At 55.0% G+C, this 27,343-nt stretch overlaps 1 protein-coding gene and 1 long non-coding RNA gene across 3 annotated transcripts in view; one reads left to right on the forward strand and one right to left on the reverse strand.

Moving 5' to 3' along the window:
* Positions 1-27,343, reverse strand: part of LOC137480927 (uncharacterized) — a 448,694-nt gene that overhangs the window by 283,526 nt on the left and 137,825 nt on the right. The window lies entirely within an intron of this gene.
* BHLHE40 (basic helix-loop-helix family member e40) lies at positions 22,779-26,436 on the forward strand. The gene is made up of 5 exons (XM_068202415.1): positions 22,779-23,074; positions 23,161-23,230; positions 23,460-23,567; positions 24,064-24,187; positions 25,200-26,436. The coding sequence occupies exons 1-5, from the start codon at positions 22,995-22,997 to the stop codon at positions 26,045-26,047; spliced, it is 1,230 nt and encodes a 409-aa protein (XP_068058516.1). The 5' UTR covers positions 22,779-22,994; the 3' UTR covers positions 26,048-26,436.

The following is a 27,343-nucleotide window of genomic DNA, read 5'->3' on the forward strand; positions in this document are numbered from 1 at the left end:
GTCTTGTGCTTGTGACTTGAGGGAGCACTAAGAAATTACATCTGTGAGTAATAACTGCTCCAGAGTGTCTGGAGAGAAAAGTATATGGCAGTAACAGATGAGGTATGAGAGGGGACTGGAAAGGGTCAGGGAGGCGACAGAGCAGATGAGAGAAGGATGCTGCCATTCTGATCCAGAAACCAGGACAGGAGCTGCCAGGAGCAGGAACTCTATAGGATCACCACAGCTTCTCCCTGCCCTAAGAGGAGTGGGAATGTTGGAATTGGGAATGTTCTCCTTACCACATGTGTATGAGTTGATCCTGTTTTAATGATGCTCAGTATTTGCACATCCTTTTTCTTTCCAGTAATGGTTTTTTTTTTTTTTTTTTTTCTGTTTAAGGCCTTTAAGTGGGTTAAGAGAAAAAAAGTGACGATCTCCCATATTTTGATTTTGCTGCACAGTGATTTCTGCATCTGCACTGGAGGTTTCATTGGCGTTTGTACCCTGGGCTGGGTTGGAGCCTGATGGAGCCAGCCTGGAGGTGCTGGCTGGCTCCAGCCCTATTGGCAGCTCCCTGCAAGGACATGAAGGAATATGTTTGAGGAATGACAGTCAAAGCTCTCCTGTGATGGTCCCTGTGCCTTTATCCAAAGGGAATTCCCTGCATTTGGAAAGATTGTTCAGGCTCAGGAACTGCAGCCAAGAGCCTGAGACAGGCAGCAGAGGTCCTGGTAGCTGTGATGGTAATGAAGGAGCAATAGGGACACTCTTTCCCTGGCAGCAGTCCCGAAAGCATTGCCAGATCAATTCCCAGAGAAAAAAAAGGCTTTATACCTCAGAACAAATGGCCTTGGGAGGCAGTTCATGCTGGAAAATCGGCCAAGGCAAAGCTTGTTGATGGGAGGTTCGTGTTGCCACTGTCTGGTCCCAACCTCAGGAGCAATGGGAATCAGGAGCAAACCAAAACTGGGGAGCAAGGGAAAGGTGGGGAAGGAAATGTGAGAAAACTAATGGCAGTTCTGTGTAGTGTTTTGCATCATCAAAGGGGTCATTTTGAACCCTTTTGCATTTTACTTTGAGTTTTTATGGCCCTTGACTCTCCTGTGAGATGCACACCCAACGTGCTTCTGCAGCCCATCCTCACAAGGAAGTTCCACTGAAACTGCAGCTTCTGCAATCCCTTTGCCATGGGTCTGACCCATCCCGACTCCAAAAAAATTATAGAATGGTTTGGGTTGGAAATGAGTCATAGAATGGTTTCATTTTAAAACTTAACTCATCTCACTCCCTGACCTTGGACACTTCCTGGGATGGGGCAGCCACAGCTTCTCTGGACAAGAGAAGAATTTTTCCTCACAGCCAAGAATTTTTCCCCATATCCAATCAGACTCTGCCCTGGGTCATCTTAAATCCATTCCCCCTTGTCCTGTCACTCCAGGCCATTGTCCAAAGTCTCTCTCCAGCTCCCTTGTAGGCCCTCTAGCCAAGGCTGATGGGAGCCTCCAGTGACATCTCAAATTCAGCAGAGGTTTTCCAATGATTTGAAAATTTTTTTCCCAGAAAATGTTCACTGGTTGAGAAGCAGTGCCTGGCCACCATTAGCAACACTTCAGAGTCAGCCACGGCCATTCCCTCACTCCGAATGTGTGCAGAAAACACTTGGAGAGACTGGCAAAAGCAAGGAAAAAGCTTTTTAAAAAGATCTGGATTTCTGGCTTGTTGCGGTCCCTCTCCTGGTTCAAGAACAGCAGCAGCAGCGACCAGTGGCGCCGTTAAATGTCTGGATGACTCAAGTGGTGTTGGGATCTGCTGGGTCAGGAGGGGATGGGTTCACGCCTGGGGCACGAGGCTGCTGGAGGTGATGTCCTGGCCAGGAGACAATCCCCTGAACACCCTCCTGCCAGCCCTGCTCGCTGCCCACCCGGCAGCCACACGACCCGTGAGGCTTTTGGAGGGACACTGGGATAACCTGGGCACCCCAGGGCTGTGCTCGCCCTCCTCAAAGCCACCTTTTGTACCCAAACTCTCAGATCAGCCTTGGTGAGGCTTAAAGCTCTTGTTCCCTCTTGCTCTGTCTCTTTAATGCCTCTTTAACTGAATTTTATTTAAATTTAACTCCTGCGACAGTCGCCCACTTAAATTCTTTGCTGTCCTCCGGATTTCCAAGGATCTGTGGGACACCAGGCTTTGCTGGAGTGAGGATGAGGAGGAGCTTTGAAAGCAGAGCTATTGATTAAATAATTAAATGGATACAAATGAGCTTTTCTTGGGATTTTGTTTAGCTGGTTCTTGAGTGGAAAAAAATAAAGCAGGTGGCCTGATAAGACCAGTACTTTGCCAGGTTTCATTCCTGTTTGGAAAGGGTCTTTGGAGTTTCTCACTGCAGGAAATTGCATTGCCATCAATAATTGATTTCTCTTTAGCAAGGAGACCTTTTCTATAGTGATGCCTGTGTTAGAGGCCTGTCCTGCAGCACACCCAGCTCCCTTCCCCCAGCCCCGCTGCAGACATCCCAGCAATTCCAGGCTGGGATTTCTCTGATTCCCACTGAAAACAGTGTCAGAGTCCCTCAGTGGTGAGGAGGAAGCCGTGGGTCTCGTGGCTCTGCTCCCAGTGCAGGTGAGCACCCCGCTGAGCCCTGCAATGCTTTCCACGGCAGCCTCATCCCCCTGAGTCCCTGTGTCTCCAAGGAGGGCAGGAGTGGGATCTGGTTTTCTGTGCAATAATGCAAATGTGATCAGTGATATAAGGATGGATTTATGCAGCTTTTAGCAGCTGTTGGAGAAGATTTGTGTTTCCTGATGAGCTCTCTGGGTGCCCGGGCGGTGCTGGAGGCACCACCTCACATTCTTGGAGATGCTTCAGCAACCGCTGGGCACCGGAGGTCCATGGAAAAGGTGGCTCACAGCCCTGGCACGCCCCAGCGTGAGCTGGAGCTGTGCTGACACTTCCCACAGCCTCAATCTGTCCAGTCCCTCCAGGCTGGCTCTCATTTTGGGTTCACCTGTTAAAAAGTGAGACTCAGACACCTCGTGAAATATGATTGGTTTTGTCTGAACACGCACTGTTCCCTCTAAAGCTTCTTTGGGATCCTGTTTTACCATGAAAAACAGCTAAAATGAGAAAAAAAATTGCAGAGAGATTTCAGTATTAAACCAGGTCAGTTTTTACTGTCTTTCCCCCCCTTTTTAATTTTGTTTAGAGCTGATGGGAACTGTTTGGGGAAAAAAAAAGCTGGAAAAGGTAATCTTTGAATAGCAAACGTCCCTGAAGGGAGAAAAAAGGGAGAATGGTCCTTTCAAAGAATCATTGACCTAAATTGCACTTTAATGCACATACCACGCTGTCCACACCACCTACGTGTCTCCAGGAATCCTGCTCAATAACAAGCACTCAATGTTTAGTCATTTCCTGCAGCACGTTTGCAGGAGCCGGTGGCTCCGTGCGATCGCATGTGTCAGTGCTCGGCAGCTCCAACAGTTGCTTTCCATATCAGCAGCTGCTGGCTTCCATCTCCTGTTGGGAAAGGTGCCACGGCCAGCCCAGGTTAATGTTTCAGCCGCCTTCCAGCAGGAGTTCCAGCAAAGGCTGCGGTGACGTGGTGACACCTCGCCCCAAACTTGGGGTTTTCAGCTCGCTCTGGGAAATCCTGGCTTCAGAACCGGGCGGGCTGCACAGCAGGAGACGGGTTTGTCCTTTCCCCAGCAGGGCTTCTAAGGAGGTTTTATTTTTGTGTTTATGAATCTGGTGAGTTTGTGGGCTGGGTGGCAGCGAGTCACGCAGGGGGAGCAGGGGCTGCTCCGACCTGCGCAGCTCTGGCTCACCCAGCCCCAGCTGCCTGCCAGGGATGCCAGTGCCTGTGCCAGTCCTGGCTTCCCACTCGGGGCTTGGTGCTCCTCACATCAGCCCCAGCTCACTCCCTGCTGCATGGGGGGCCAGAGCGTCAGGAATTTACACAGACAGGCGGTGCTAGGACAAGAAGGGATGGTTTTAAACTAAGAGAGGGGAGATTACATTAGATATTAGGAAGAAATTCTTTCTTGTGAGGGCGGTGAGACCCTGGCACAGGTTTCTCAGAGAAGCTGCGGCTGCCTCATCCCTGGAAGTGTTCAAGGCCAGCTTTGACAAGGCTTGAAGCAGTCTGGGATAGTGGAAAGTGTCCCTGCCCGTGGCACAGGGATGGAAAATGAAATGAGCTTTAAGGTCCCTTGCAGCCTAAGCCATCCTGTGATTCTATTCCTTTACAGCCATTAGATCAGCCTTTGCTCAGCTGTGCAGGGAGGATGATCTTGCCCAGAGAGATTGGCAGATTGTGCATTGCCCTTTCAGACAGGCATCGGAGAGGCATTCCTTTCTGCCCAAGGAATCGAGGGCTGGATCCTCTCACTTTTTAAAGTGTCTGCCTTCAAAATGGTGGCTGCTTCTCACTTGAAGTTCATGGGAACAGATGGCTGGATCTCAGAGACAGGAGTTACAAGCTATAGGGTGTTTTTCACCACATGTCTTGCTAGTTTCCCTCCTAAAAAAAAAGATCTGTGTGAGAACCCTCCCAACATGCCAGGCCAAATCTGACCGTCTGTTAAGTTCACTTTATATAATCTCTGTTTAGAACTGAGTGCCCTTTAAAAACCCGGGGAGGGCTCCTCGCTGGGAGCTCCCGGAGCCCAGGGCGGGCAGCAGCTGCACAGCCACCCCTACCCAGAGCCCAGCAGCCTCCCTGCACAGATATTTGATTTTTAGCTCTGGAGGAGGGGGGAGCCTGTTAAATGTGTTGGGGGGGGCCCGTGTGCGTGCTCGGGGCACAGCCAGGGCTGGCTGGCAGCGCGTGCGTCCCACGGGCACATCCAGCAGGGGAACACGCCGGGATCTCACAGCTCCAGGAGCAGCATATGCTCCGGGAGACCTCGCTACGTTGCATAAGCCTCCCATCCCAGGAGCTGGCTGAGCACAGCACATGAGTCAACAGCACAGCGAGACTTGTGCCGTGGGAGTCACACCTACTCTTGGCTGCAGAATTATCCAGAGAAGCAGAAGGTTAATAGGAACAAAATAAAGCCTAAGGAAGCCTTAAAGGTTAGTTACAGGATTTGATTCCGTTGGAAAGAGAAAATAGGTCAAGCCAAGCAGGGGAAAGCAGGGTAACGCAAAGCCATGGTGTCTGTCTCCTGAGGAGACAGTCCAGTTTGGATCAGTAAAAATGTGATCAATAAAACATTTGTATTTTCAAATTATCTGCTTCTGGAGAGGGCCATTGTTAATCACAGAAAGAATGACAAAGAATGTGGAGTACAGCTCCAGGATGCTCAAGAAATATTAACACTGCATGAAAGCAGTTCTGCAAGACAGGGAATGACTCCTCAAAGTGTGTAAATACAGCCACAGCAAACACCTGACCCGGAGCATCAGCACCACCAGCACAGTCCTTGGTTTGCTTCTGCTCTACAGATCATTGCTTCATCTAGACATCATTATTTTATCTTGGGACAGTTTCAAAACACGGATTCAGACAGGAATCAGAAGCGAAGCGGGAGCAGGTCTGTCTGTGGCACCTGAAACCCCTGAGCATCCCTGGTCCATGCAGGGCAGGGCTCTTGCTGCTGTGCAGTGCCAGCAATGGCATCCACAGAGGAGAGACAGCGGGGCTGGGCTCCCCAGTTCTCACCAGTTTGGCCCCAGTTTGGCCTCGGTATGCCAGGACCCTGACTGGTCTGCTGCAGTTTGCAGGTTGAGTCCCCACTCAGATCTGATCCAAATTTCCAAGTTTGCCCTCTGGGGCAGGGTGGGAAATGGGGATATCCTGAAAAAGATGAATTCACAGGATTTCAGTTTATAAAGATGCTCCATTGAGTAAAATTTATCTTGATATTGAATCCTTACTGTAGGCTTATGTAAATGAGTTTGGTTTATTGCATTTGTATTTGTCAGGAATGCGGTGGGGCCTCTCTGGCCTCAGGAGAAGAAAAAGAGGGAATACAGAAAGTTGTGTTTAATTTCCAGGATGCTGTCTCAGTTTTTTTCCCCCTAAAACAAGATTCCCATGGCCAAAACTGGTATTGCTTGTGATGCAGACTTGCCTCACCTCAGTCCCAAATCCGTGCTGTAAAAATCGGGGATTACCAAGGTGGGAGTGGAAGCCCTTGGAGGCTGGCAGCTGCCTGGGAATTGTGCCCTTGCTGTGCAGGGTCCTGGCTGCTGGCCACGTCCCAAGGTCTGAGCGGAGCACGACCGTGGGGGAGGTGTTGGGCAAGACAAGGGATGTTTCATCCCTCGCTCCCGGTGCTCTTGCAGAGGGAAAGATCGTCTTGTGATCAGGGCACAAGACCAGGAGTCAGGCGATGTGGGTTACTGCAGAGCTGGGTTTGCCAACAGGAGCAAAGAGTCCTGACACCTCCAGAGGCACAGGCACTCTGGGAATGTGCAGGTTGCCTTCTGCCACAGCGTATTTGGGGTTCGTTGTGATGGTCTTGTTGGGGAGTAACAGCTCAAGGGATTTAGCCAAGTGATTTAAGTGAGGAACTGTACTGTGATGGAACCAAAGGACACTTAGTGACCTTGGGCTGAAGTCTGGGGGAAAAGGCCCTTAGGATGGTGGAAGGGGTAAAGGAGGGAGGTGGATTAGGTGTGAATAGTCATCCCAAGTGGGAGGGCACTTGCAGGGTGCTTATCTCACCATCAAACCCTGCACTCCAGCTCATGAAAGTCGTTTCTCTCTCCTGAAGGTGCCAGAATCCCCTTTCCTTTGCAGGAATGTGGAATGCCCGGGGAGCCATCCCTGTGCAGAGTGTGTGAGGTGCTGGGGTCCTGCACACATGGAGAGCACAGGGGTGGCCTCCCCTCCTGCCGAGGGCTGTTTGGGCTGGAGGTGTCACCCTGTCCCTCTCCCTGACTCCAGCTGTGGTGGGAAGGGGACAACACACCCGGCCAAGCTTCTCCTCTGACCTGCAGGGTCCCTGCACAGGCACTGGGCACTTACAGGACTTCCAGGTGTGGCCATCACCTGTCCTCCCACTCAGGCCCAGCTGAGGGGACCCGGCTCAGGTATTTGGGTGCAGAGCCCAAAGGGGTCCCCAGGAGAGCTGAGCACAGCCTGTGCTGCATCCCTGGCAATGAGCACAGGCTCTGAGCTCCATCCCTGCCGTTCCCCCAGCATCTGCCATGGGCCCTGGCACAGGAGACTGCTCAGTTTTTCCTAAATCTGGCTGATCTGTCTCCTGGGAAATGGGAGTCAGCTTGCTCGCACTCCTGCTTGCATCAGTCCCAGAGTGGCAGCTGGGAAGTCAAAGTCCCTCTTTAGCTGTAGACACACAGAAGAGCTTTCATTCCCAAAATGTGCAAGGTTTGAAATGTTCATGGAGGAAAAAAAGAATATTTCCTTATAGGGCAAAAAAGGATAAAATTCAGTAAATCAGTTTGGTTCCTCTGGGCCTACTTTCAGGTGCAGACTTGAGGAGATGGAAGGAGGCAGAAAGGAGGGAGAAATCCCAGCTGAGAAGGTTCTGTGTGGTGTGTCCAGGTGGTGGGAGCCCAAGCAGAGGTCCCTGCTTGGCTGTGAGCTCCCCCTCTGTGCCGCCCAGCTCCAAACCACTGGTCTTGTGATTCCTTTTTTTTTTTCTTCTTCTTCTTTTTTAATTTATTTTTTTTAATTCTTATTATTTCAGTCCCATGATTTTGTTTTCACCATTCCTAATTCTTTGCCTTGGGGAAGGGAGGCAGGGAACAGCACAGATTTTTACTGCTGTGATTTTCGGGATGTCGTGGGCCACAATGTGGCATTGAAGTGATGGGGCATTGCCAGCCAGGCTGCAGAAATCAGATTGTTGATGGAAAGGGGGTAATGAACTTCTAATGAAGCTGTGGGTTTACTTCTAATTATTTCAGTATTTCACTTCTTTCCTTACTTTACCCAAGCAGTGAAAATCCATCAGTGGTGAGCCCCACAGCAGAACCCTGCTGTGGTGTCACTGCAGGGCAGGTGCTCAGACACCTTGGTGAGCACAGGACTGAGCTTGGCCAAGGACAGGTAAAGATGAAATCCTGCCTCGTGCTGAGGTTCCAGAACTGAAGGGGTTCTACCATTTCCAGGTAATTTCAATGGCACGCAGAGGTAGTTTCAAACTTGCACGGGGCTTTTCATCCTAAGGAGTCCCAGAGCAGAGAATTCCATACAGAAACTGCACAGAGATAAAATATGGCAATGGAGTGATAGTGCCTGGCAAGAAAAGTAAAGAACAACCTTCTGTTTTGGATGCGGAGGGAGGGGAGCACCAGACAGACAGATCTGTGTGATATCTGCAAGGCACACCCTCGTGAGAGACACGAGAACGGGCACTGCTTCCCAAACCCCAGCTGGAAACTCACCCAGCAGTGTTCCTGTGCCCACCTGACCCGGGGCCTTCCCCATGCCACTTGCCCCGGGGCCAGGAGGACTGGTGGGACCCTGTGACCAGGGTGACCTGGAGCCCCCTGCCCTGAGTCACGTCTGTCCTGCTCAGCTGCCCTCGGGGCATGGCCATGCCGGGCTCCAGGGGTTTTCTGGGATTGCAATTGGATAGAAGCAAGAGAGGACAGTGGTGGATCATCAGTGTCCCATGGGGAGTGAGGTGTCTGTCACCTCCTGCCAGCCCTGGTGGCATCACCGTGGCTCCATGGCAGCTCTGAGCCAGCTGGGAGAAGTTCCCCAAATGGCTGGTTGTCCTGGGAGGGTGTGATGGAGATCAGGCCCTGCTTTGGCCACTGCATCCTGTCCTTGGCTGGGAGCTGGAGGAGATTCCTGCTGTGGGAGTGCCAGGTCCATGTGTGTCCATGCTCTCCTCACCAGGGATGGAGGCTCTGGCTTCCACCTGTGAGCCCAGGGAGCTCTGGCAGGGGTGTCTGTGTGTGTAGGGGAGGTGTGGGGTGCATGTGCACCCACCTCTTGCCAGAGCTGCTCCTGCAGCGCAGCCCAGGAGCATCCCATGCAGGAGCTCAGGGAGCACCGTGTCCTGCAGCTCAGCACCAGCACCCACGGTCCCTGTGGGTGCCCAGCCTGCTGGGGCCACATCTGAGGGGTCTGAGGGGCTCCCGAGGGAGGCTGCAGCGCTGGCACCCCCAGGACATCTCCCAAAACCCTCCCCACCACATTTCCCAACAAGACAGAATAGAAACAGAAGCTCCTGCCAGGGAATTTCCACCCCAAATCAGTAGCCTTTGAGTAGTGGGAATAAGCCGCCAAAAGAGTTGATTTTTTTTTTTTTTTTTTTTTTTTTTTTTTTTTTTTTTTTTTTTGTTGTTTTAATTTCGTTTTTCGGGAAAGCTGGCTGTGCAGATGTGTGATGTGGTGGTGGGTGTGGTGACCCCAGCACGGCACAAAGCCTTGCTCATAAGGGTTGCTAAGTGATGCCTCAAACGACAGCCAGGGCTGGGGAGAGGCGACAGCCCCAGCCCGAGGGCAGGTCGGGCTCCCAAATCGTTTTATGTCTAAAGGAGGTTTCAGAGTTTTCTTTGCAAACATAAATAGAATTTATCTGTATTTTTAAATCCCATAAGAAAAATAAACGCCAAGATCTCCCACTAACTTTTTGAGGAAGTTACTTTCTGATGGAAATAGTTTGGTATCCAAAATCCACAAGGCTCGGCGGCTCGGGGGAGGTCACGGCAGGCAGCTGCGCTGGTCCTGTTACTCAGTGCTCTGGGAGGGGGTTGCTGGAAGTCTGGAGGAGGTTTCATGATGGAAGATTGGGCTAAATAAAGGTCTTCCACCTCCATAATTCCGGCAGCTGCATTTCAGCACAGGATCCAGTCACAGTGTGACACGGCGTCTCGGATGGAGGAGGGAGCCTCAAACCTCGCTGCGTCTGGGGGCAGCCAAAGTGATTAATGGAGCAGCCTCTGCTCAGGTGGGTTGTTCCTGAGGTCCCTGTCCCTGAAGATTATCTGCAATGAGTCCTGCTCCTGGTGAGCTGGCAGTGATAACTCAGTTTTTACCCTGTCTGTCCCCAGGAAGTGCCTCTTGCTGCACGTTAGCAGCGAGAGGGCTGGAGCCTGGCAAAGCCACAGCACCCGGATGTCCAGCCCAGCCCCGTCATTTCCAGTGAAACTGGGGTTGTCAGGGGCATTCAGCCAGTCATGTCATGGTCTGGGCATCCTGACAGCTCCTGGCTGCTGTCTGGGAACAATACCACTGTTCCCAAGGGAAGGCTAACCAAAATCAGGGTATTCAGTATTTCCGATGAGTTTGTAAAGAGTAGCCAAAGTTGACGGGCTCCAGGCAGCTGTTTATAGGGTCATGGAATGGTTTGGGTTGGGAGGGACCTTAAGAACCATCCCATTCCACTCCCTGCCATGGGCAGGGACACCTTCCACTATCCCAGGTTGCTCCAAGCCCCATCCAAGCTGCCCTTGGACACTTCCAGGGATGGGGCAGCCACAGCTGCTCTGGGCACCCTGTGCCAGGGCCTCACCTCCCTCACGGGGAGGAATTTCTTCCTGATATCCAATCTGAATCTCTCCTCTTTTAAGTTTAAAACCATCCCCCCTGGTGGTATTGCAGCAGGCGCAGCTGAAAGGAGGATGTGGTGGGATGTTTCATTTCCATGCCCTCATGCCTCCTTTAGTTATCCGTGGGGTCAGGAATCAGCCCCCACTGATCCCCCAGCTCACCTGGGCTCCCCTGTCCAGGCTGTGCAGCCAGAGCAGAGCAGGGGTTAACCAGGGACTTGGGCTGCTCTGGGAAGGGGCTGCTGTGTGTGGGGAAGACGAAAGCCCATCTAGGGCGTAGGAGGGACTTGGAGGTTGTTATTCCCATCAGGAGAGGTCAGGAGAGAGGGACAGCAGGCCAGGTCCCACCTTCTGGCTCAGCCTCCACAGGGAGTTGCTTGTGAGGCCAACTTCCTCTGGGAGGAAGAGAAAAAGAGCCATGGAAGCTGTCCAAACCCTCTGCTGAGAAAGAGGGTGAGGCCAGACAGGGTTGATTTGGGACTTTATTTGGGTGTGCTTGGAATTGCCTGTGCCCGGGAAGCACCGGGAGCCACAGGACGCAGATAACCTGTGGCTGCTGCAGGGTGAATCACCCTCCCACACCTGCACCGCGCACCTTGCTGGCTGCAGGGGCAGCAGCCGCCGCTAAACTGGGCATTTTTGGGATGTAAATAGGAAATGAGCTCTGCAGCTGAGCCTCCGCAGGCACCGGGGCGCGGAGAGCTCTGCCGGGAGGGAGGAGGCTCGGCCAGCACAGGCACTTCGTTAATAAGCAAATATATGTGGCTCCATAGGGTTTGAATAACTCCTGGAAGCAAAGTAGTTCTGAGGGTTGAGTCCTTTGCCTGCTCTAAATGACTGAAAAGAAGTGGTTTTATTTCTCTTCCCAGGTCACAGGACCCACACGTTTCAGGTAACACCCCTGACCCCGGCTGGCTCTCGAGCAGTGAGCCTGGATGTGTTGGCTGGCCCTGGGGCTGGACCCCACTGACTGTTTTTCCAGGTGTTTGCGTGCCTGCACACCTTGCTCTGGCTGGAAAAAGGCTTGGAAAACCTGAAACCTGCAGGCTGTGACTGTGGGAAGGAGGAAAAGGGAGTGCTGGGGGCTCTGGCAGCTCCTGCTCATGCTGGGCAGGGGCCGGGGGTGGCACGGGGGGCTCCAGCAGCTCTGGGACCCGGCAGGGCCTTGGCCTGTGGCCACTGTGGTGACCAGGGGATCCTTTTCCATGACACTGTATCGTAGGAGGTGATTCAGCAGCTTTCTAGAAACGCAAGGATCTAAAAGACGCAAAGAAGGAAGTTTTCCTTCTCTGTTTTCCTTCTCTGTTTTCCTTCTCTGTTTTCCTTCTCTGTCTCTACATTAAGAAATAAGGCAACTTGGGTTCTCCCTTCAGGGAACAGGGAAATTTGGCACCAAAAAGCCCCTCCATCCCTTCCCACATCTCTCTACCACATGTCTCCGCTTCACTTCTCACTTGTTTTGACATCAAGTACTTTCCCCCAAAAATATTAGTCACAACTTTGGCTTCAACCAGCCAACTCTTAACCTTCCTCAAAGTGGCTTGCAGGGGGTGACGTTGGTAATGTGTGATGGAGATGGGGACGGGTGGGTGGATTCAGTGTTTCTGGAAGGTTCTGCATCCAGGATTGGGAGCCCTAAAGCTGCTGCCTGCTGCTCTAAGGGAATCCCAAAGGACCTGCCAGCAGATCCAAGGAGCTTTGGTGGGTCCTTGGAATAACAAAAACTGTGAGGCTGGAAAACCAGGACATCTGGTGGGGGTGAGATTGTCAATGGAGGCTGAATGAGCAGAGCGATGAGTATGGTGCAAAGCTGACTAATCCGTGTTGAGGGGTGTCAAACTTGAACCAGCTGCCTAAAATCTGGCTTTGGGGCGATAACAGCTCTGTTGAGCATTTCAGCACCAACGGGAAGGAAAACCCCAAGTGGCATGTGGGATCAGGTATGGATTCCTGGGAATTCCTGGGAAGGAAGGAGTGAGGGACGCTTGGGTTGGGCAGAGCTGTGAAATCGTGTCCCAGCCCTGCAGCAGCTGCACATGAGGAGCCTGCAGTGGCTGTGGGATTCAGGGTGAACCCAGCCCTGCCTTCCCTGTGCTTCCTCAAGTAATTATCACACACCTTGCACCCTAATGAGAACCTGCTCCATTTTCTCATCCCTGTGCTCCATGGCTCTTCCCTCATGGCTGCTTCTTCAGAGCTCTTTGCAAACCCTATCTGCTAAAGGGCTTGGATTTTCTTTTTAAAAGGAGAAATCATTGGAAATTAGTAGTTTCTCAGTGCGTTATTATGCTTATAATCCTCTAATTTGGTAATGGGGCTGTAATCACAGCCGTGCAGGGTGAGGAGCGGAGCCAGCCCGGAAAGGTGCCCTGGGGATTCCCAGGCACAGCAGCCACAGCATGCCTGGACACAGCGTGATTCCACGGCAGGAAAGGCAGGGAGAGAGAGGCTGGACCTCCCAGCACTCCCAGTGATGGAAAACCAGAGTCAAACACAGCTCATGGGTGAGGAACCCTGAAACAAGAGATGTCAGCGTGGGCAGTGGCAGACCCTGCGCCCAGAGCCTGTGTCTGTGAACAGAAACTGAGCTTGAGAGCCCCAGCCCTCCCCAAAAAGTCAAGAGAAAACAACAAAGTCAAGGGAAAACAACAAATGCTGTCCCTTTGCCAGGGATACTTCCTGCTCAGGAACGTTTTTCAAGGCAGGTGAGTTCCCAGGATGCAGAGGAAGGTGTGGGCTGCGAGTGAGGCCCCAAATCACAACCTGCTGCTCCAGAGGCTGCTGCCCAGCCCATTCCCACTGCAGGATTTTCCCCCTTCCAACCCCGTAGTGAGGGAAATTGGTGCAAATATGCAGCTTGCTGAGGGTAACGTGTGGTGCCAAGCCACACCTGTATCAAAAACCAAGCAGGGACTTCCAGATTGTTAGACTGGAAAGGTGAGGGGAGCTAATTGGGATCTGCAGAGCCTGGCTGTCCAGGCAGGAAATCCACCCCTGCTGGGGCTGGTGGCTGCTCAGGGAACTGCTCATTCCCACATCCTGCATCCTGTGAAAGGTCTCCTGTTGGGCCACCCTTCCAGGCTGCAAGGTGCTGGCAACAGGGACCTTGCTCTCAGCAGAGCTCAACCCTGAGTACAGATCTGTAAGCACTGAGGAAAGGAGACTGGAGCAGGTCTGGCTGATGCTGGAGATGGGTTATATTCCAAATAATGCTGAAACTCAGTCCCCGTGCAGGAGAGGTGGATGGGAGAGGTTCCCGGGGCTGAAATCTCGGCCCTGATGGGCAAACTGGAATCAGGGAAGTCTTCACTCAGCACAGCTGGCTCAGAGATCCAGGGAAAACCCTGAGCCTTGAGAACCAAGGGACTAGAAATGCAGAGCAGGGATGAAAATGATGAAAATGAGACAAAGTCACCACTTCCCAAAACCTTCACAGTGAAGGAAACACCTCCCACTGTCTGGAGGATCCATGGGAATATTACAATATTTGTTCCAAAAACATGACTGGGTGGATCCAGACTCACTGACGCAGACACAAGCAGCTAATTGAATTCATACGCAGGAACCCTGGACACCATCTGGCCTCAATAAAACGTGGGTCCGGAGCTGTTTCTTAGCAGATGGTTCCTCATTTTCATAATCTGAAATCAAAAGATCATTTTTCTATCTGGAGATCAAAGGCACCTAATGTCTCCTTGGTCAAGGGTTATGAAGTGAAACCCGTGTCCTCTGTTTTGGCATTTGGTGCGAGGCAGATGGGGGTTTTCCCCTGAAACCTCCGCTCAGGCTCTGGGCAACCACATCTGGGCAGCAGCTGCAGATGTTCACAGCTCTCCAGGGCTGGGCTTTATTTCCATGATAGGGACGTGCAGTTTATAAAATCAGAAGGGACAGCTGTAATAAGCTTCTGTGGCCATTTCTATTTCCCCAGACTACTGCAGTATAGCCCACGTGAATATTTGGGGATGAAACGATTCCTTTTGCCTTAGAAGAAGAGCTCAGAGCCCTGTCTGACCTCTCAGAGCCCACTCAGCCCTGCAGCCCTGTGTGTGAGGCCAGCACGACGGCTACTCTGATGTGGTGGTTGGGGTGTCCTGTGCAGGGCCAGCAGCTGGACTCGATGATCCTTGTGGCCCCTCCCAGCTCGGGATATCCCATGATTTTCTGATGCCTGTGGGAGACACCCCTGCAGAGGAATGAGACCAGCCTGGAGAAAAGGAACTCAGGGGGGACCTGCTGGCTCTGCACAACTCCCTGACAGGAGGGGACAGCCGGGGGGGCTCTGCTCCCAGGAAACAGGGACAGGAGGAGAGGGAATGGCCTCAATTCAGCAGGAATTTCTCCATGGAAAGGGTGGTCAGGCCTTGGCAGGGGCTGCCCGGAGAGGTTTGGAGTGCCCATCCCTGGAGGTGTCCAAGGAAGGGCTGGATGACAAGGTGGGGATCGGGCACAGCTTGGACTCGATGATCTGGGGGCCTTTTCCAGCCTCGGTGGTTCTGGAATTCTGGGAGTCTGGGCTCCTCCTCGGCTGGTGAGGGTGGGCGAGCGCTCGCCTCCCCGGCGACGTCAGCGCCGCTCCGCCGGCAGCAGCGCAGGGGAGGAGAAGGGGGCGAGATGCGTTTCTGTGGAAAGTACTTCCACACCCACCCCAAAGCCTCCGGGACAGACGTGATCTTTGCCACCTAAGAACGAGAGGTGTGTGGTTACTTGGAGCAGGTTGTAACAAATTGAGTCCTGCTCGCAAACCTCATTTTCCAGCGGGTACCTGTGGGCTCAGGGCCGTTCTCATCGGCCCAGGTGGAACCCAAAGGCACCCCGGTCCTGCCAGCCCACACTGCCCCAGTGCTGTCTGCATCTCAGTCACTGATGCACTGGGTGAATATTTGCGCCGGGATCAGCTCCCAGAGGAGCAGGAGCTCTTCCCTGCTGTGCCTGCTGCAGTATGGAAATGATCCTCCCGGCAGACAGCTGAGTCCCACCTCGGTTCCCATTCACCTGGAGATGAAAGTGCTCTGGCTGCCAGTGTAGGCGGGGCAAAACTATTTAAAAACCTCATTAGAGAAAGTATTCGGGGAAGACAGCAACACCCTCAGTTGTGGTTTGCTCCAGGACTTCTCAGCCAGATCCCTGCTGATACAGAGGGAAGGGCAGTATGAGAGACATTCCTGTCAAATACTACTCCTCGTGGGGATGCCTTGGGTGTCCTTTGCCTTTCTCTCTGTCCTGGTGGGCTGTGTTTTACCTAAACCTAAACATTCCCCTCCGGGTGGTGTTCTGGGGGCTGGAATCAGGGCTGTGTTTGGAATGGAGGGGTCCAGGAGTGATGTTGGAGGGTTCCAGCTCCATGCTGGAGGAACACAGTTAGCAGAACTATGTGTAATCTTGATTAGGCAGAAATCCACCGTGAATATTTCCTATTCCGTTTAATTCCTGTTTGTGCTTATTTCAGCTGAATTTGCAGCAGGAGTAATGCCCAAGCCACATCTGGCTCGTGATGCACATGGGATCAGACCGGGAGTTTGGGAGGAGGTGGATCTGGATTCAGAGGTTTGGCTTCTTATTTAGAAAATGACGGGTTGCATTCTCCCACGGCTGCTCCAGACTGCCCCAGAGCTCTATGATATTCCTGGCCAAGGGTTTTTTCAGTCTGCCTGACGAGGAAACAATGTCATGTGTACGGCTTGTCTGGCCGCGTGCACCTGCACTTCCCCTTCTGCCTTCATTTTCTTTGCATCCCATTTATTCCAAGGGGCCAAATATTCATGAAGTCCTGATGAGTTGGAGTGCCAGGAATCCCTCTTCCTCCCCCAGCACAGCCACCCACCCACCTTAAGCAGCCCCAGTTCATCCAGACAACTGCAGCCCTCAGCCAGCTGAGGGACATCCCGAGCCCTCCAAGCAGGTCCCATGGGACCACACAAAGACCAGACTGAGCTAAGGAAGGCCACGTGCAGCACATGGCCTTGCTCTCCCTTGGCTCCAGCCACAGGAGCTGGTGGCATCTTGGCAAAGCCCATTGGGTTCCCGGTGTGTCCCTTCCCAGAATCACGTGGAATCACAGAATCAGCAAGGTTGGAAGAGATCTTCAAGATCATCCAGTCCCACCATCACCCCTAAACCATGTCCCCCATCCAGACAGCTCTTGAGCACTTTTCAGAGGTGGTGACTCCACCACCTCGAGGCAGCACTGCAGCCCCCGGCTCCCCACACTGGCCTGCCACACTGTCACCTGTGCCCCATGCCCTGAGGAGCAGCCCCTGCTCACCCCTGTGCTGATGGCATTTGCGGCTTGAACCAACTCCCCCCGACCCGGTCCTTGGGTGCCTCACACCCCCGTGGGCAGGGAGGTCACACAGCCCTTGTCCCAAAGCCTTGACTTGAGAGGTCAAGGTTTAACTCACTCATGTCCTCACATGAACTGCAGGAGGAGCACACTCCTGGGCTCTTCTGCTGCCTGTCCCAGCTTTATTTTATTATTATTTTTAGGGGCAGGTGTGTAATTTTTTTTTTACTCAATTAGCAAGTTGAGAATATTCTCTATGTTAATATTTGACTCAGACATGATGCAGTTCAGCCCCGTAGCTGTTGTTACCTGCATCCCCCGAAAGAAAACATCTCTCCAGACTGGGAGCCTCAGTGGTGCTGATTCCTGCCGGGGTACGTGGGTGCCAGTGGAAAATAAATAACGTGGTATTTTCCAAGTGGCAGATCTGAAGGCACCCTGCTTTCCTTGCTTTGCATACTCACAGAGCACCATCCTCTCTGCTTCCCAGATATGAAAGCCGAGGCAGAGACATCTGATGGGGCTCCAGCGCTGACTCACTGTTTGATGTGAGGCAGGAGGAGGGATGTGATCAGATCCCATTGTGCAGAGCATCCACCAGACAACGCCAGCAGCGGGAGGAGAAGAGATTCCTCATCCTCCCTGCCCCTCCAAACCCTGCTGTCACCCCTCGCTGTCCCCTGCCCCACCTGCAGCAGCCGGGATGTCACCTCTGAAATGGCTCTTGGGTTGTGGACTCCCGTCCTTGGCAGTGTCCAAGGCCAGGTTGGATGGGAGCAGCCTGGTCTGGTGGGAGGTGTCCCTGCCCACGGCAGGGGTGGAACTGGGTAACTTTAAGGTCCCTTCCAAGGCAGCCCGTTCCATGAGTCCCTGATTCCGTGATTAGGCCGTGTGCAGACAGAGCTGAGGCCTGTGCAGCCCCCGGGCGTGCCGGCTGTGCACGCCCGGGGTTCTTTCTCACGAGATGGTGCAAGAGCCGGGGGGGAACTGGTTAAACAGCGTGAGCTGCCGGGGCTTGGCAGGGCAGCATGTCACCAGGAAGCCGGCGTGTTTTATTAAACACACTATCAAAGTGGGCTAAAGTCTCTTATTAATGTCCACAAATTTTGCCACTTCCAAATAGTTTCCACCTACATGTTCCTCCCACTGCTGCACTGGGTGCTGGCAGACATCTCTGCTCAAAGAGGGGAATGGCTTTCATTTGAATAGTCCTCGGGCGAGTTTCGCTGGGCGATGCCAGCGTCATTCCCGCAGCTCTCACGTGCCCGGCAGCGCTCCAGGGTCGTGCCGGAGGGAGGGCACAGGCACAACAGCTCTTGCTGTGTTTTCCCAGTGCTTTATCCAGGCAGAGGCCATGGCAGCCTATACCAATGCAATTAAGCAGCGATGGATGCACATATTTGCAATATTAAATCTCGACTTCTGACTCGTGACGGTTCCTGAGGGTTCCACGGCAGTGAGCGCGGCCAGCTGCGCTATCGAGACTCTCACACAGCTGAAACCACCCGGCCTCACAGCAGATCGGGCTTTTGCAGCTCCCAGAAGGCTGAGGCAGAGCCCCGGTGGGTGTCAGCCTGCTCCTCACACCCTGCGCTGAGGTCCCACAGTGTCCCTCGGGACCGGCCTTGGCCGAGGGGCGTGGGCTCTCCCGCGCCTGCCTCGGACACTGCGGCTGGGAAAGGAGACGTGCAGCTCTCCTGGGAGCTCCTGGCTGGCTACATCCCACACTGCCCGCGCTCTGCGGGGCCACGGAGCCCATGGGGACGGAGGCGCTGTCCCCCCGCCGGAGCCTGCCGTCCGTCCCGGCGGCGGCCGCAGCAGCTGCGGCGCTGCCGCGCTGGGAGCGGAGCCGTCACGTTTGCTGAGCACAGGAGAGAAGCCCGCTCCCAGCTCTGCCAGAGACAGCCTGGCTCCCGCAGGAACTTTTCCTGGTGCGGAAAGCACGGGGTGTTCCTGCCGGCGGCTCGGGGCCGCGATGCCGGGGCTGAGCGCATCCCGCCCCGCACCGCGTCCAGCCTCGGCCGGGCTGAGCTCTCACCTCCGGTGCCAGTAACCCGACCCGGGATTGCTGGAAACGGGAGAGAGGGAGAGTCAGCGATTTGATTACAGGCCACAGGCACATGCCTGGCCTTCATGGATATATTAAGTAAGAGACATTTTAAAACAAAACCACCCTCAGTAACCTTATCGTAAGCTCGAATCCACAACCCATCTGTTAACTCCCGGCGCTGCCCACATAGGCTTCCATCAGACAGCAGTGCCAGGGATTTTTGGAACGTTTTCCCCCAAATCCCTGCGGTCGGAAGGGGACAGGCCCGGGGAAGGGGCAGACCCTGAGTCTCGGATTCCCAGCCCACCCCCAAACCAGCCCCCAAACTCTCACCTTCTCCTGCCTCTGTAAATAACTGCAAATCCCCTTGGACACGAGCTGTCGCGGTCCTGTGACTCCCAGCCCTGCTGGAGGAGCGCTCAGGAGAGCTGCTGCTCCATGGATGGCTTGAGGGAATTCAGCCTTTTAAAACATTCTGTTACTGCCTGAATCGTGTGGTGTAAAGGAGCCCTCCATGTAGAAATAATTCAGCAAAGACAAGCGAGAAGGAGAATTGATGATTGCATCAGTCCTTGTTCATGAAAACTGATCCCCGGGAAAATGTAATTCAACTCTCGAGCAATCTCACTTGATGCCCAAGAATGTAATAACTTCATTTGGGTCCTCCTTTTAGGGGGACTCCTAAATCCTTGGCAATGTCCCTTAAGGTCATGAGCAAATCCTGATATGGAGAAATGTTTGGCAAGCACAAGAACAGTAAAAGGGCTAAATAATTGGGGATTACCTCTGACCCTGATTTGTGGCTCACCACCCACTGCAGGAATGTACCGAATATCTGAAGGAGCATGCAGGAGTCAGACAATCCACGGGCATGAAGCCGTCCACGTACTCTTGGAGCCTGAACTTCAAATGCAGAGCAGGTTGGCCCCAAACCTCATTTTTCATTAGCAAAAGGCTGCAGCAAGATCTAATTATTTCTGTTGCCTTGGACAAAGGGTCAGTGATGGGACAGATGAAAAATTGTCTGTGTTTTTTTCACCCTTTGTTTGGAAAATAACAGCTTTGGTCTTGGGGACACAGAGAAAGCGAACTGTCTGCTCCAGGGCTCGTTACTGAGGCTGGCTATGGTCCCCGGAGCTGCAGCAGGGGACAAACCATCACCCCCAAGTCTCCTGATGGTTCTTGCCGAGTTTGTTCAGTGCCGGCAGGAAAGAGCAGCTCTGCTGGGGGAGGTCACAGCTCGGAGCTGTGGTTCTGTGGTACGCTGAGCTCCATGCTCAGTCCCAGCTCCTCTCCTCCACGGTGCCCCGGGGCTGTGGCACCACAGAGACCCTCAGGGTCCTGCCCAGGGCAGGGGGTTGGATTGAGATGTCTTTCAGGTCCCTTCCACCCCAGACCATTCTGGGATTCCATGATCTTGGCCATAATCACCAGGTTTGCAGGCTCGGATGTCAAACACTGGGAGGACCATGTTGAGTGGGACAACCCAAACATCTGTTTTGTGGAAGCCCCATGTCACTGATCCAGTGCTGTGGTGTTCACACTGGAGGTACTGCTGGGAGCTTGTAGAGGAGATTTTGGGATTTTATAGACCTTACATTTATGGCTAGCATCTTTCTGAGGCTCCAGCTTCCCTTGGGATTCTTCCTGGTAACAACAGACACCTTTGGACGGGGATAAGCCTTAAACAGCCTGTCTCCATCACCCATGTAAAACCTCTCTGTGCTCTCATGTAGCACCTCCTGCCCTCGGATTCCTCCCGCGGTGGAGCAGCCAGGACTCTGCAGGCAGTAGCAGCAGCTCAGTGCTGGAGCTCTGCTGTTCCCTTATCTTGGTAAATGCACCTTTTATCAGCTGAGCCTGCCTCTACTTGCTCAGCACTCAGCAGGGAAGTGACCACGGCCCTTCAGGAGAGCTCTGCCTTGGCAGGTACACACAAACCATTATCATGGCTCAGCGTTGTGCAACCGCTGGCGTCCACGGGCTGGCACAGGCATGGGATGTCATGGAATGATCTGGGCTGGAGGGGACCTTAAAGTTATCCTCATTCCACCCCCGCCATACACAGGGACACCTTCCACTAGCCCAGGTTGTTCCATGCAACACTTCCAGGGATGGGGCAGCCACAGCTTCTCTGGGAACCTGTGCCAGCACCTCCCCACCCTCACAGGGGAGAATTTCCTGATTCTGATGACAGAATCACAGAATGGTTTGGGTTGGAAGGGACATTGAAGCCCACCTCGTTCCAACCCCCCGCCATGGGCAGGGATGGATACCTTCCACTGGAGCAAGTTGCTGCAAGCCCTGGATGCCCCCAGGGATGAGGTCCTGCCCCCCCAAAACTTCCCTGCAGCACTGCCACTTCCCCAGAGCCACATTTTAGCGACTCTCACTTACTTTATTTCTTCCCCCACATTTCCAAACTTCCGTGGCTGCAGCTTTCTCTGTGTCCGCTTTGTGTGCCTGTGTGGCTTTGGGGGTGAATTTTTTTTTTGTTTGGGTTTTTTTTTTTTTTTTGTTTGTTTTTGTTTTGTTTTTCTTTCTCCCCGATCTCAGGACACAACAGTGGTACCGCACGGTATGGCAGGGCACGGTGTGGCACTGTATGGCACGGTAAGGCACGGCATGGCATGGCATGGCGCGGCACAGTATGACACAGTATGGCACTGTAAGGCATGGCATGGCACGGTATGGCACGGCATGGCACGGCATGGCACGGCATGGCACGGTATGGCACGGTATGGCATGGTAAGGCACTGTATGGCACGGCATGGCACAGTATGGCACTGTAAGGAACTGTATGGCATGGCATGGCACGGCATGGCACGGCATGGCACGGTATGGCACTGTAAGGCACGGCATGGCACAGCATGGCACGGCATGGCATGGCACGGCATGGCACGGCACAGCATAGCCCTGTACGGCACAGCAAGGCGCTGTATGGCACGGCATGGCACGGCATGGTGCAGCACAGCATGGCCCTGTACGGCACAGCAAGGCACTGTATGGCACGGCATGGCACGGCATGGCATGGCACAGCATGGCACGGCATGGCGCGGCACAGTATGGCCCTGTACGGCACAGCAAGGCACTGTACGGCATGGCATGGCACGGTGTGGCACGGCATGGCACAGCATGGCACGGCATGGCCCTGTACGGCACAGCATGGCCCTGTATGGCATGGCATGGCACGGTGTGGCACAGCACGGCACAGCAAGGCACTGTACGGCACGGCATGGCACGGCATGGCATGGTATGGCACGGTATGGCACGGCATGGCACGGCATGGTGCAGCACAGTATGGCACTGTATGGCACAGCAAGGCACTGTATGGCACGGTACGGCACGGTGTGGCACAGCATGGCACGGCATGGCACGGCATGGCACGGTGTGGCACATCATGGCACAGCATGGCACGGCATGGCCCTGTACGGCACAGCAAGGCACAGCATGGCACGGTGTGGCACAGCATGGCACAGCATGGCACAGCATAGCCCTGTACGGCACAGCATGGCCCTGTACGGCACGGCATGGCTCTGTACGGCACAGCACGGCTCTGCACGGCACGGCACGGCACAGCATGGCACGGCATGGCCCTGTACGGCACAGCATGGCCCTGTACGGCACGGCATGGCCCTGTACGGCACAGCATGGCCCTGTACGGCACGGCATGGCCCTGTACGGCACAGCAAGGCACAGCATGGCACGGTGTGGCACAGCATGGCCCTGTACGGCACAGCATGGCCCTGTACGGCACGGCACGGCACAGCATGGCACGGCATGGCCCTGTACGGCACAGCAAGGCTCTGTACGGCACGGCATGGCCCTGCACGGCACAGCACGGCTCTGCACGGCACGGCACGGCCCCAAGCCGCCGCCTCCGGCCCCGCCGCGCCGGGACACACGTGCGGGGGGGCCCGCAGCCCCGGCCCCGCCTCCCCCCGCGCCGCCGCCACGTGAGGCTCATGTGACGGCGGGGCGGGGGCGCCGGGGCCGCCAGACGTGCCGGCGGTCACAGGGCTCCGCACGTCGCTCCCGTCCACCCACTCGCCCGCATTTAACCCGGCCCGCGGCCGCCCGCCGCTCCTCAGCCCGCGCGGCGCGGGCGCGGCATGAGCAGCAGCGGCACCGGCAGCGGCACCGGCAGCGGCACCGGCAGCGCCCGCAGCCCCTGAGCGCCCCGCACCGCCCGCGCCCCCCGCCATGGAGCGCATCCCCAGCGCGCAGCCCCCGCCCGGCTGCCTGGGCAAGCTGCCCGCCCTGGAGAGCGGAGACCTGCCGGGGTAAGCGGGGCTCGGGGGGCTCCGCGGGAGCGGCCCCGCCGGCTCCGGGACGGGGCTAACGCGCTGCTCTCCTTTCGCCCGTGCAGGCTGGACTTCGCGCACATGTACCAGGTGTACAAGCCCCGGAGGGGCTTGAAGAGGAGCGAGGACAACAAGGTAAGTGGGGGGTGACGGGGTACAGTGAGGGGCGATAAGGTAAATCGGGGGTTAACGGGGTAAACTGGGGGTTAACGGGGTGAATCGGCCGGTGCGCGCCCGTGCCGGCGCTCCCGGGGCGGCGGCTCGGCCGCTCCCGGCGCACTCGGGACGGGCGGAGCGGCGGCAGCGGGGCCGGCCGGGCTGGGCTGGGCTGTGCCCGCGCTGACCCGCCGCTCCGGCCCCGCAGGAGACCTACAAGCTGCCGCACCGGCTGATCGAGAAGAAGAGGCGCGACAGGATCAACGAGTGCATCGCGCAGCTGAAGGACCTGCTGCCCGAGCACCTCAAGCTGACGGTAGGTGCGAGCGGAGGGACGGGGCAGCGGCTCCCCCGCGGCCGGCGCTCGCCGCGGATTTGGGGTGGGTTTGGGGCTTTTTTTATTATTTTTTTTTTTTTCCTCCGTGGTGCCGCACGCCCGGGCAGGCTGCGAGCGCGTCCCAAACTTCCCCGGGAGCGGCGGATCCCCGCCGGACCGCCCCCAACACCGCTGCCGGGCGAGAGCAGTCCCCGGCCGGGCTCCCCCGGTCACGGTGCCAGCAGGGGCAGCAGAACCGATAAATTAAACGCTTCTCTCCGGGCTATGCGGCTGCTCCGAAAGTACCCACAGGGTTCCGTGAGAGCCTTTTCCGTAGCCTGCTTTTTAACTTATTTCCGTGGAATGCTGCCGGTGGTAGTCCTGCCTGCTCAGGTCTCGCCGTGCCCGTCCTCCCGCGGCTCCCGGGAAGGCACTGGCAGCTCCTGCCTGCGTGGCCGAGCCGGCGGCGGGTGCCAACCTGTGCCTGTGCTCCCAGACTCTAGGGCACCTGGAGAAGGCTGTGGTTCTGGAGCTCACCTTGAAGCACGTGAAGGCACTGACCAATCTCATCGAGCAGCAGCAGCAGAAGATCATCGCTTTGCAGAACGGTTTGCAGGCGGGTGAGTGTTCAGCCGGCAGGGTGAGAGCCTGTGTGTGTGATGGACTTTCCCTGGGGAGCCTGCGAAATGCGGTTGTGACACCTTGTTACCGAGAAGGGAGGAGACAGGAATTCTGGCCTTTCCTGCTGTCATTTTCTCAGGCTTTGCTTATGAGCTTTCACAAAAAAAGATGCATTGCTCAAGATGGTCAGTGCAGAGTGTCCTGGGAGTTGTTTGAAATTAAACTGGGTTTTAAGTAGTTTTAGCTACAGCCCAGGTTTGCTGTGAGGTTCTCTCCAAAGCCATTCGATTATTCCCATTTGTGTTTGTGAGCTTTAGATAACGCAGTCTGGTTTATTTGGTTGTTTTTCTCTGGAAATAGATATAAATCTGCTTTCTATACACACCTTTTTAAGTTTCTGTATAACCGAGCTGGCCTGTGCTCTGCAGGCAGGGGGGACCCGGTGCTTCAGCTTATCAGCCTTAGATGCACTTCCTCCTGCTGTTTTCACATGTGGCTCTCACGTGAATCGGAGACAGTAAACCCGAATTTTTGGGAGGCGCCGTCCCTGCCCTGGCAGCCACAGGGAGTGCAGTGGAGCTGCCGGAGCAGCGCGGTCCCCTGGGGCTGGCGGAGCTGCTGGCAGGGCTGGGAGCTCCCTGCCCCGAGGTGCAGGGCAAGGTGCCCTGCCTTCCCCGGGGGTTTCCTGGAGAAGCCACAGCTTGACTCACTCCCCTCCCCGCTCTCCAGTACCTGTTGAAGGTGGATTTTACAGTAAATGACAAAAAAGAGCAGGCAGCACTTTACATGAACTTATTATGTAAAAGTGCACAAGTGGATGCTCCAATGGAATTGTCCATTTCTGCAGGAATCTGGGGATTTCTGTTCATAGAGTCCAGCTTGGCCATCGCATTCCCCTCTGGCTGTGCTGTAACCCAAGTCCGACGTTGCTTCTGGTCCGCCTCGGAGCTGGAAATGGAGCTATTTAGCATGTTGTTAATTTTTAATTTCTTTCTGTTAATGTTTCCTTAGGTGACCTGTCATCGAGAAACCTCGATTCCAGCCAGGAAATGTTTCGATCCGGTTTCCAGATGTGTGCCAAGGAAATGCTGCAATACCTGGCAAAACACGAGAACGGCAAGGAGCTGAAGTCGTCGCAGCTGGTCAGCCACCTGCACCGGATGGCCAGCGAGGTGCTGCAGGGCGGGGCCGCCCGCAAGGCCGGGGACATCCCTCCCAAAATGGACTTGAAGGAGAAGCCGGTGCCCCTGGGCGAGGGCCACGGGAAGAACTGCGTGCCCGTGATCCAGCGGACATTCGCTCACTCCAGCGGGGAGCAGAGCGGCAGTGACACGGACACGGACAGCGGGTACGGGGGAGAGCTGGAGAAAAGTGACTCCAAACCAGAACAGCCCTATTTCAAAAAGGATACCGACCTCAAGTACGCTGTCCAGGAGAGAATAAGCTCTATTAAGCAAGAGACTGAGGACCCGCCGGCCAAAAGGAGCAGGCTGGAGTCGCCGCAGGACGAGGGCCCTTTTGGCAGTGACATGATGGGCTCTTCCAGCAGCTTCCTGGGCCCCCACGCTCACCAGCCTCCCCTGTGCCTGCCTTTCTACCTGATCCCGCCGTCCGCCACCGCCTACCTGCCCATGCTGGAGAAGTGCTGGTACCCGGCCTCGGTTCCCGTGCTGTACCCCAGCCTGCCGGCCTCTGCCGCAGCACTGACGGGCTTCATGAACCCCGACAAAATCTCCCCCCCTCTGCTGATGCCTCAGAGACTCCCTTCTCCTGTACCGGCCCATTCCCCCATCGACTCCTCAGCTCTGCTTCAAGCTTTGAAGCAGATTCCTCCTTTGAACTTGGAAACCAAAGACTGAGCGCAGTGTGACTGGTTTTTCTCTTTTTTTTTCTTTAGTTTTTTTTTTTTTTTTTTTTTTTAGTTTGAGAGACTGTTTCACTTTTATATATTGGCTGGACTGAGGTGTGGGGACGAGGTTCACTGTGCGTAGGAAGCTAAATCCCCTTTTCTCTGACTTGTCAGGTAGCTTGGAGAAGGATGAAGGATGCGCCCAGGTTAGCAATTGACAACTACTTCCAAAAGATTAAAGAAGGGTTTTGTGCTTGGCCCCTTCCCTTCTTCCCTCTCCACATCTACAGAACGACAGTTGACTCGGTCAGCTGTGAATCTATTGCAAAGCTGTGAAGAAATATTCCATTGGGCAGACCTGGTTCGAGGGTCTGCGAATACAAAATACGTGAATATAAACCACGGTACTACCCCGAGCAGCTCTGGAGGCAGCGGCCCCGCTGGCTCACCTGAGCTGGACCGGTGCCCCAGTGACCCCGAGCGTGGGCGGGTGGTGGTGGCAATGCCACCGTGGGCCCGGGAGGAGCAGGGCAGCGGTCACTGGTGGTGGTGGCAATGCCACCGTGGGCCCCGGAGGAGCAGGGCAGTGGTCACTGGTGGTGGTGGCAGCAATGGCACCAGGAGGAGCAGGGCAGTGGCCACTGTGAGGTGGTGGCAATGCCACCGTGAGCACAGGAGGAGCAGGGCAGAGGTCACTGTGGTGGCAATGCCACCATGGGCCCAGGAGGAGCAGGGCAGTGGTCACTGGTGGTGGCAATGCCACTGTGAGCACAGGAGGAGCAGGGCAGCGGTCACTGGTGGTGGTGGCAATGCCACCATGAGCACAGGAGGAGCAGGGCAGTGGTCACTGGTGGTGGTGGCAATGCCACCGTGAGCACAGGAGGAGCAGGGCAATGGTCACTGTGGTGGCAATGCCACCGTGAGCACAGGAGGAGCAGGGCAGTGGTCACTGGTGGTGGTGGCAATGCCACCGTGAGCACAGGAGGAGCAGGGCAGTGGTCACTGTGGTGGCAATGCCACCGTGAGCACAGGAGGAGCAGGGCAGCGGTCACTGGTGGTGGCAATGCCACCGTGAGCACAGGAGGAGCAGGGCAGCGGTCACTGGTGGTGGTGGCAGCAATGGCACCAGGAGGAGCAGGGCAGTGGTCACTGCCTGGTCACTCACAGGTCAGGCAGACCCAAGACGGGTTTCTCTCCACACCTTTGCTGATACATAGACATATTTTTTAAGAAATAAAAGGTAGCTGCTGCTTGGAGCTTTCCATGGCGTTCATCTAATAAATAAATTAACCTGCGCCCTTCCTGT

Source organism: Anomalospiza imberbis, chromosome 11 (genome assembly GCF_031753505.1).
Source record: "Anomalospiza imberbis isolate Cuckoo-Finch-1a 21T00152 chromosome 11, ASM3175350v1, whole genome shotgun sequence".
In the NCBI taxonomy this organism is placed as follows: domain Eukaryota; kingdom Metazoa; phylum Chordata; class Aves; order Passeriformes; family Viduidae; genus Anomalospiza; species Anomalospiza imberbis.

What these genes read in the sequence shown, in the direction of transcription:
- BHLHE40 (XM_068202415.1), top strand. Translation starts at nt 22,995, where the DNA reads ATGGAGCGCATCCCCAGCGCGCAGCCCCCGCCCGGCTGCCTGGGCAAG. An exon ending in CCGAGCACCTCAAGCTGACG is followed by an intron (nt 23,568 to 24,063) that starts GTAGGTGCGAGC and finishes CTGTGCTCCCAG; the next exon opens with ACTCTAGGGCACCTGGAGAA. An exon ending in GCAGAACGGTTTGCAGGCGG is followed by an intron (nt 24,188 to 25,199) that starts GTGAGTGTTCAG and finishes ATGTTTCCTTAG; the next exon opens with GTGACCTGTCATCGAGAAAC.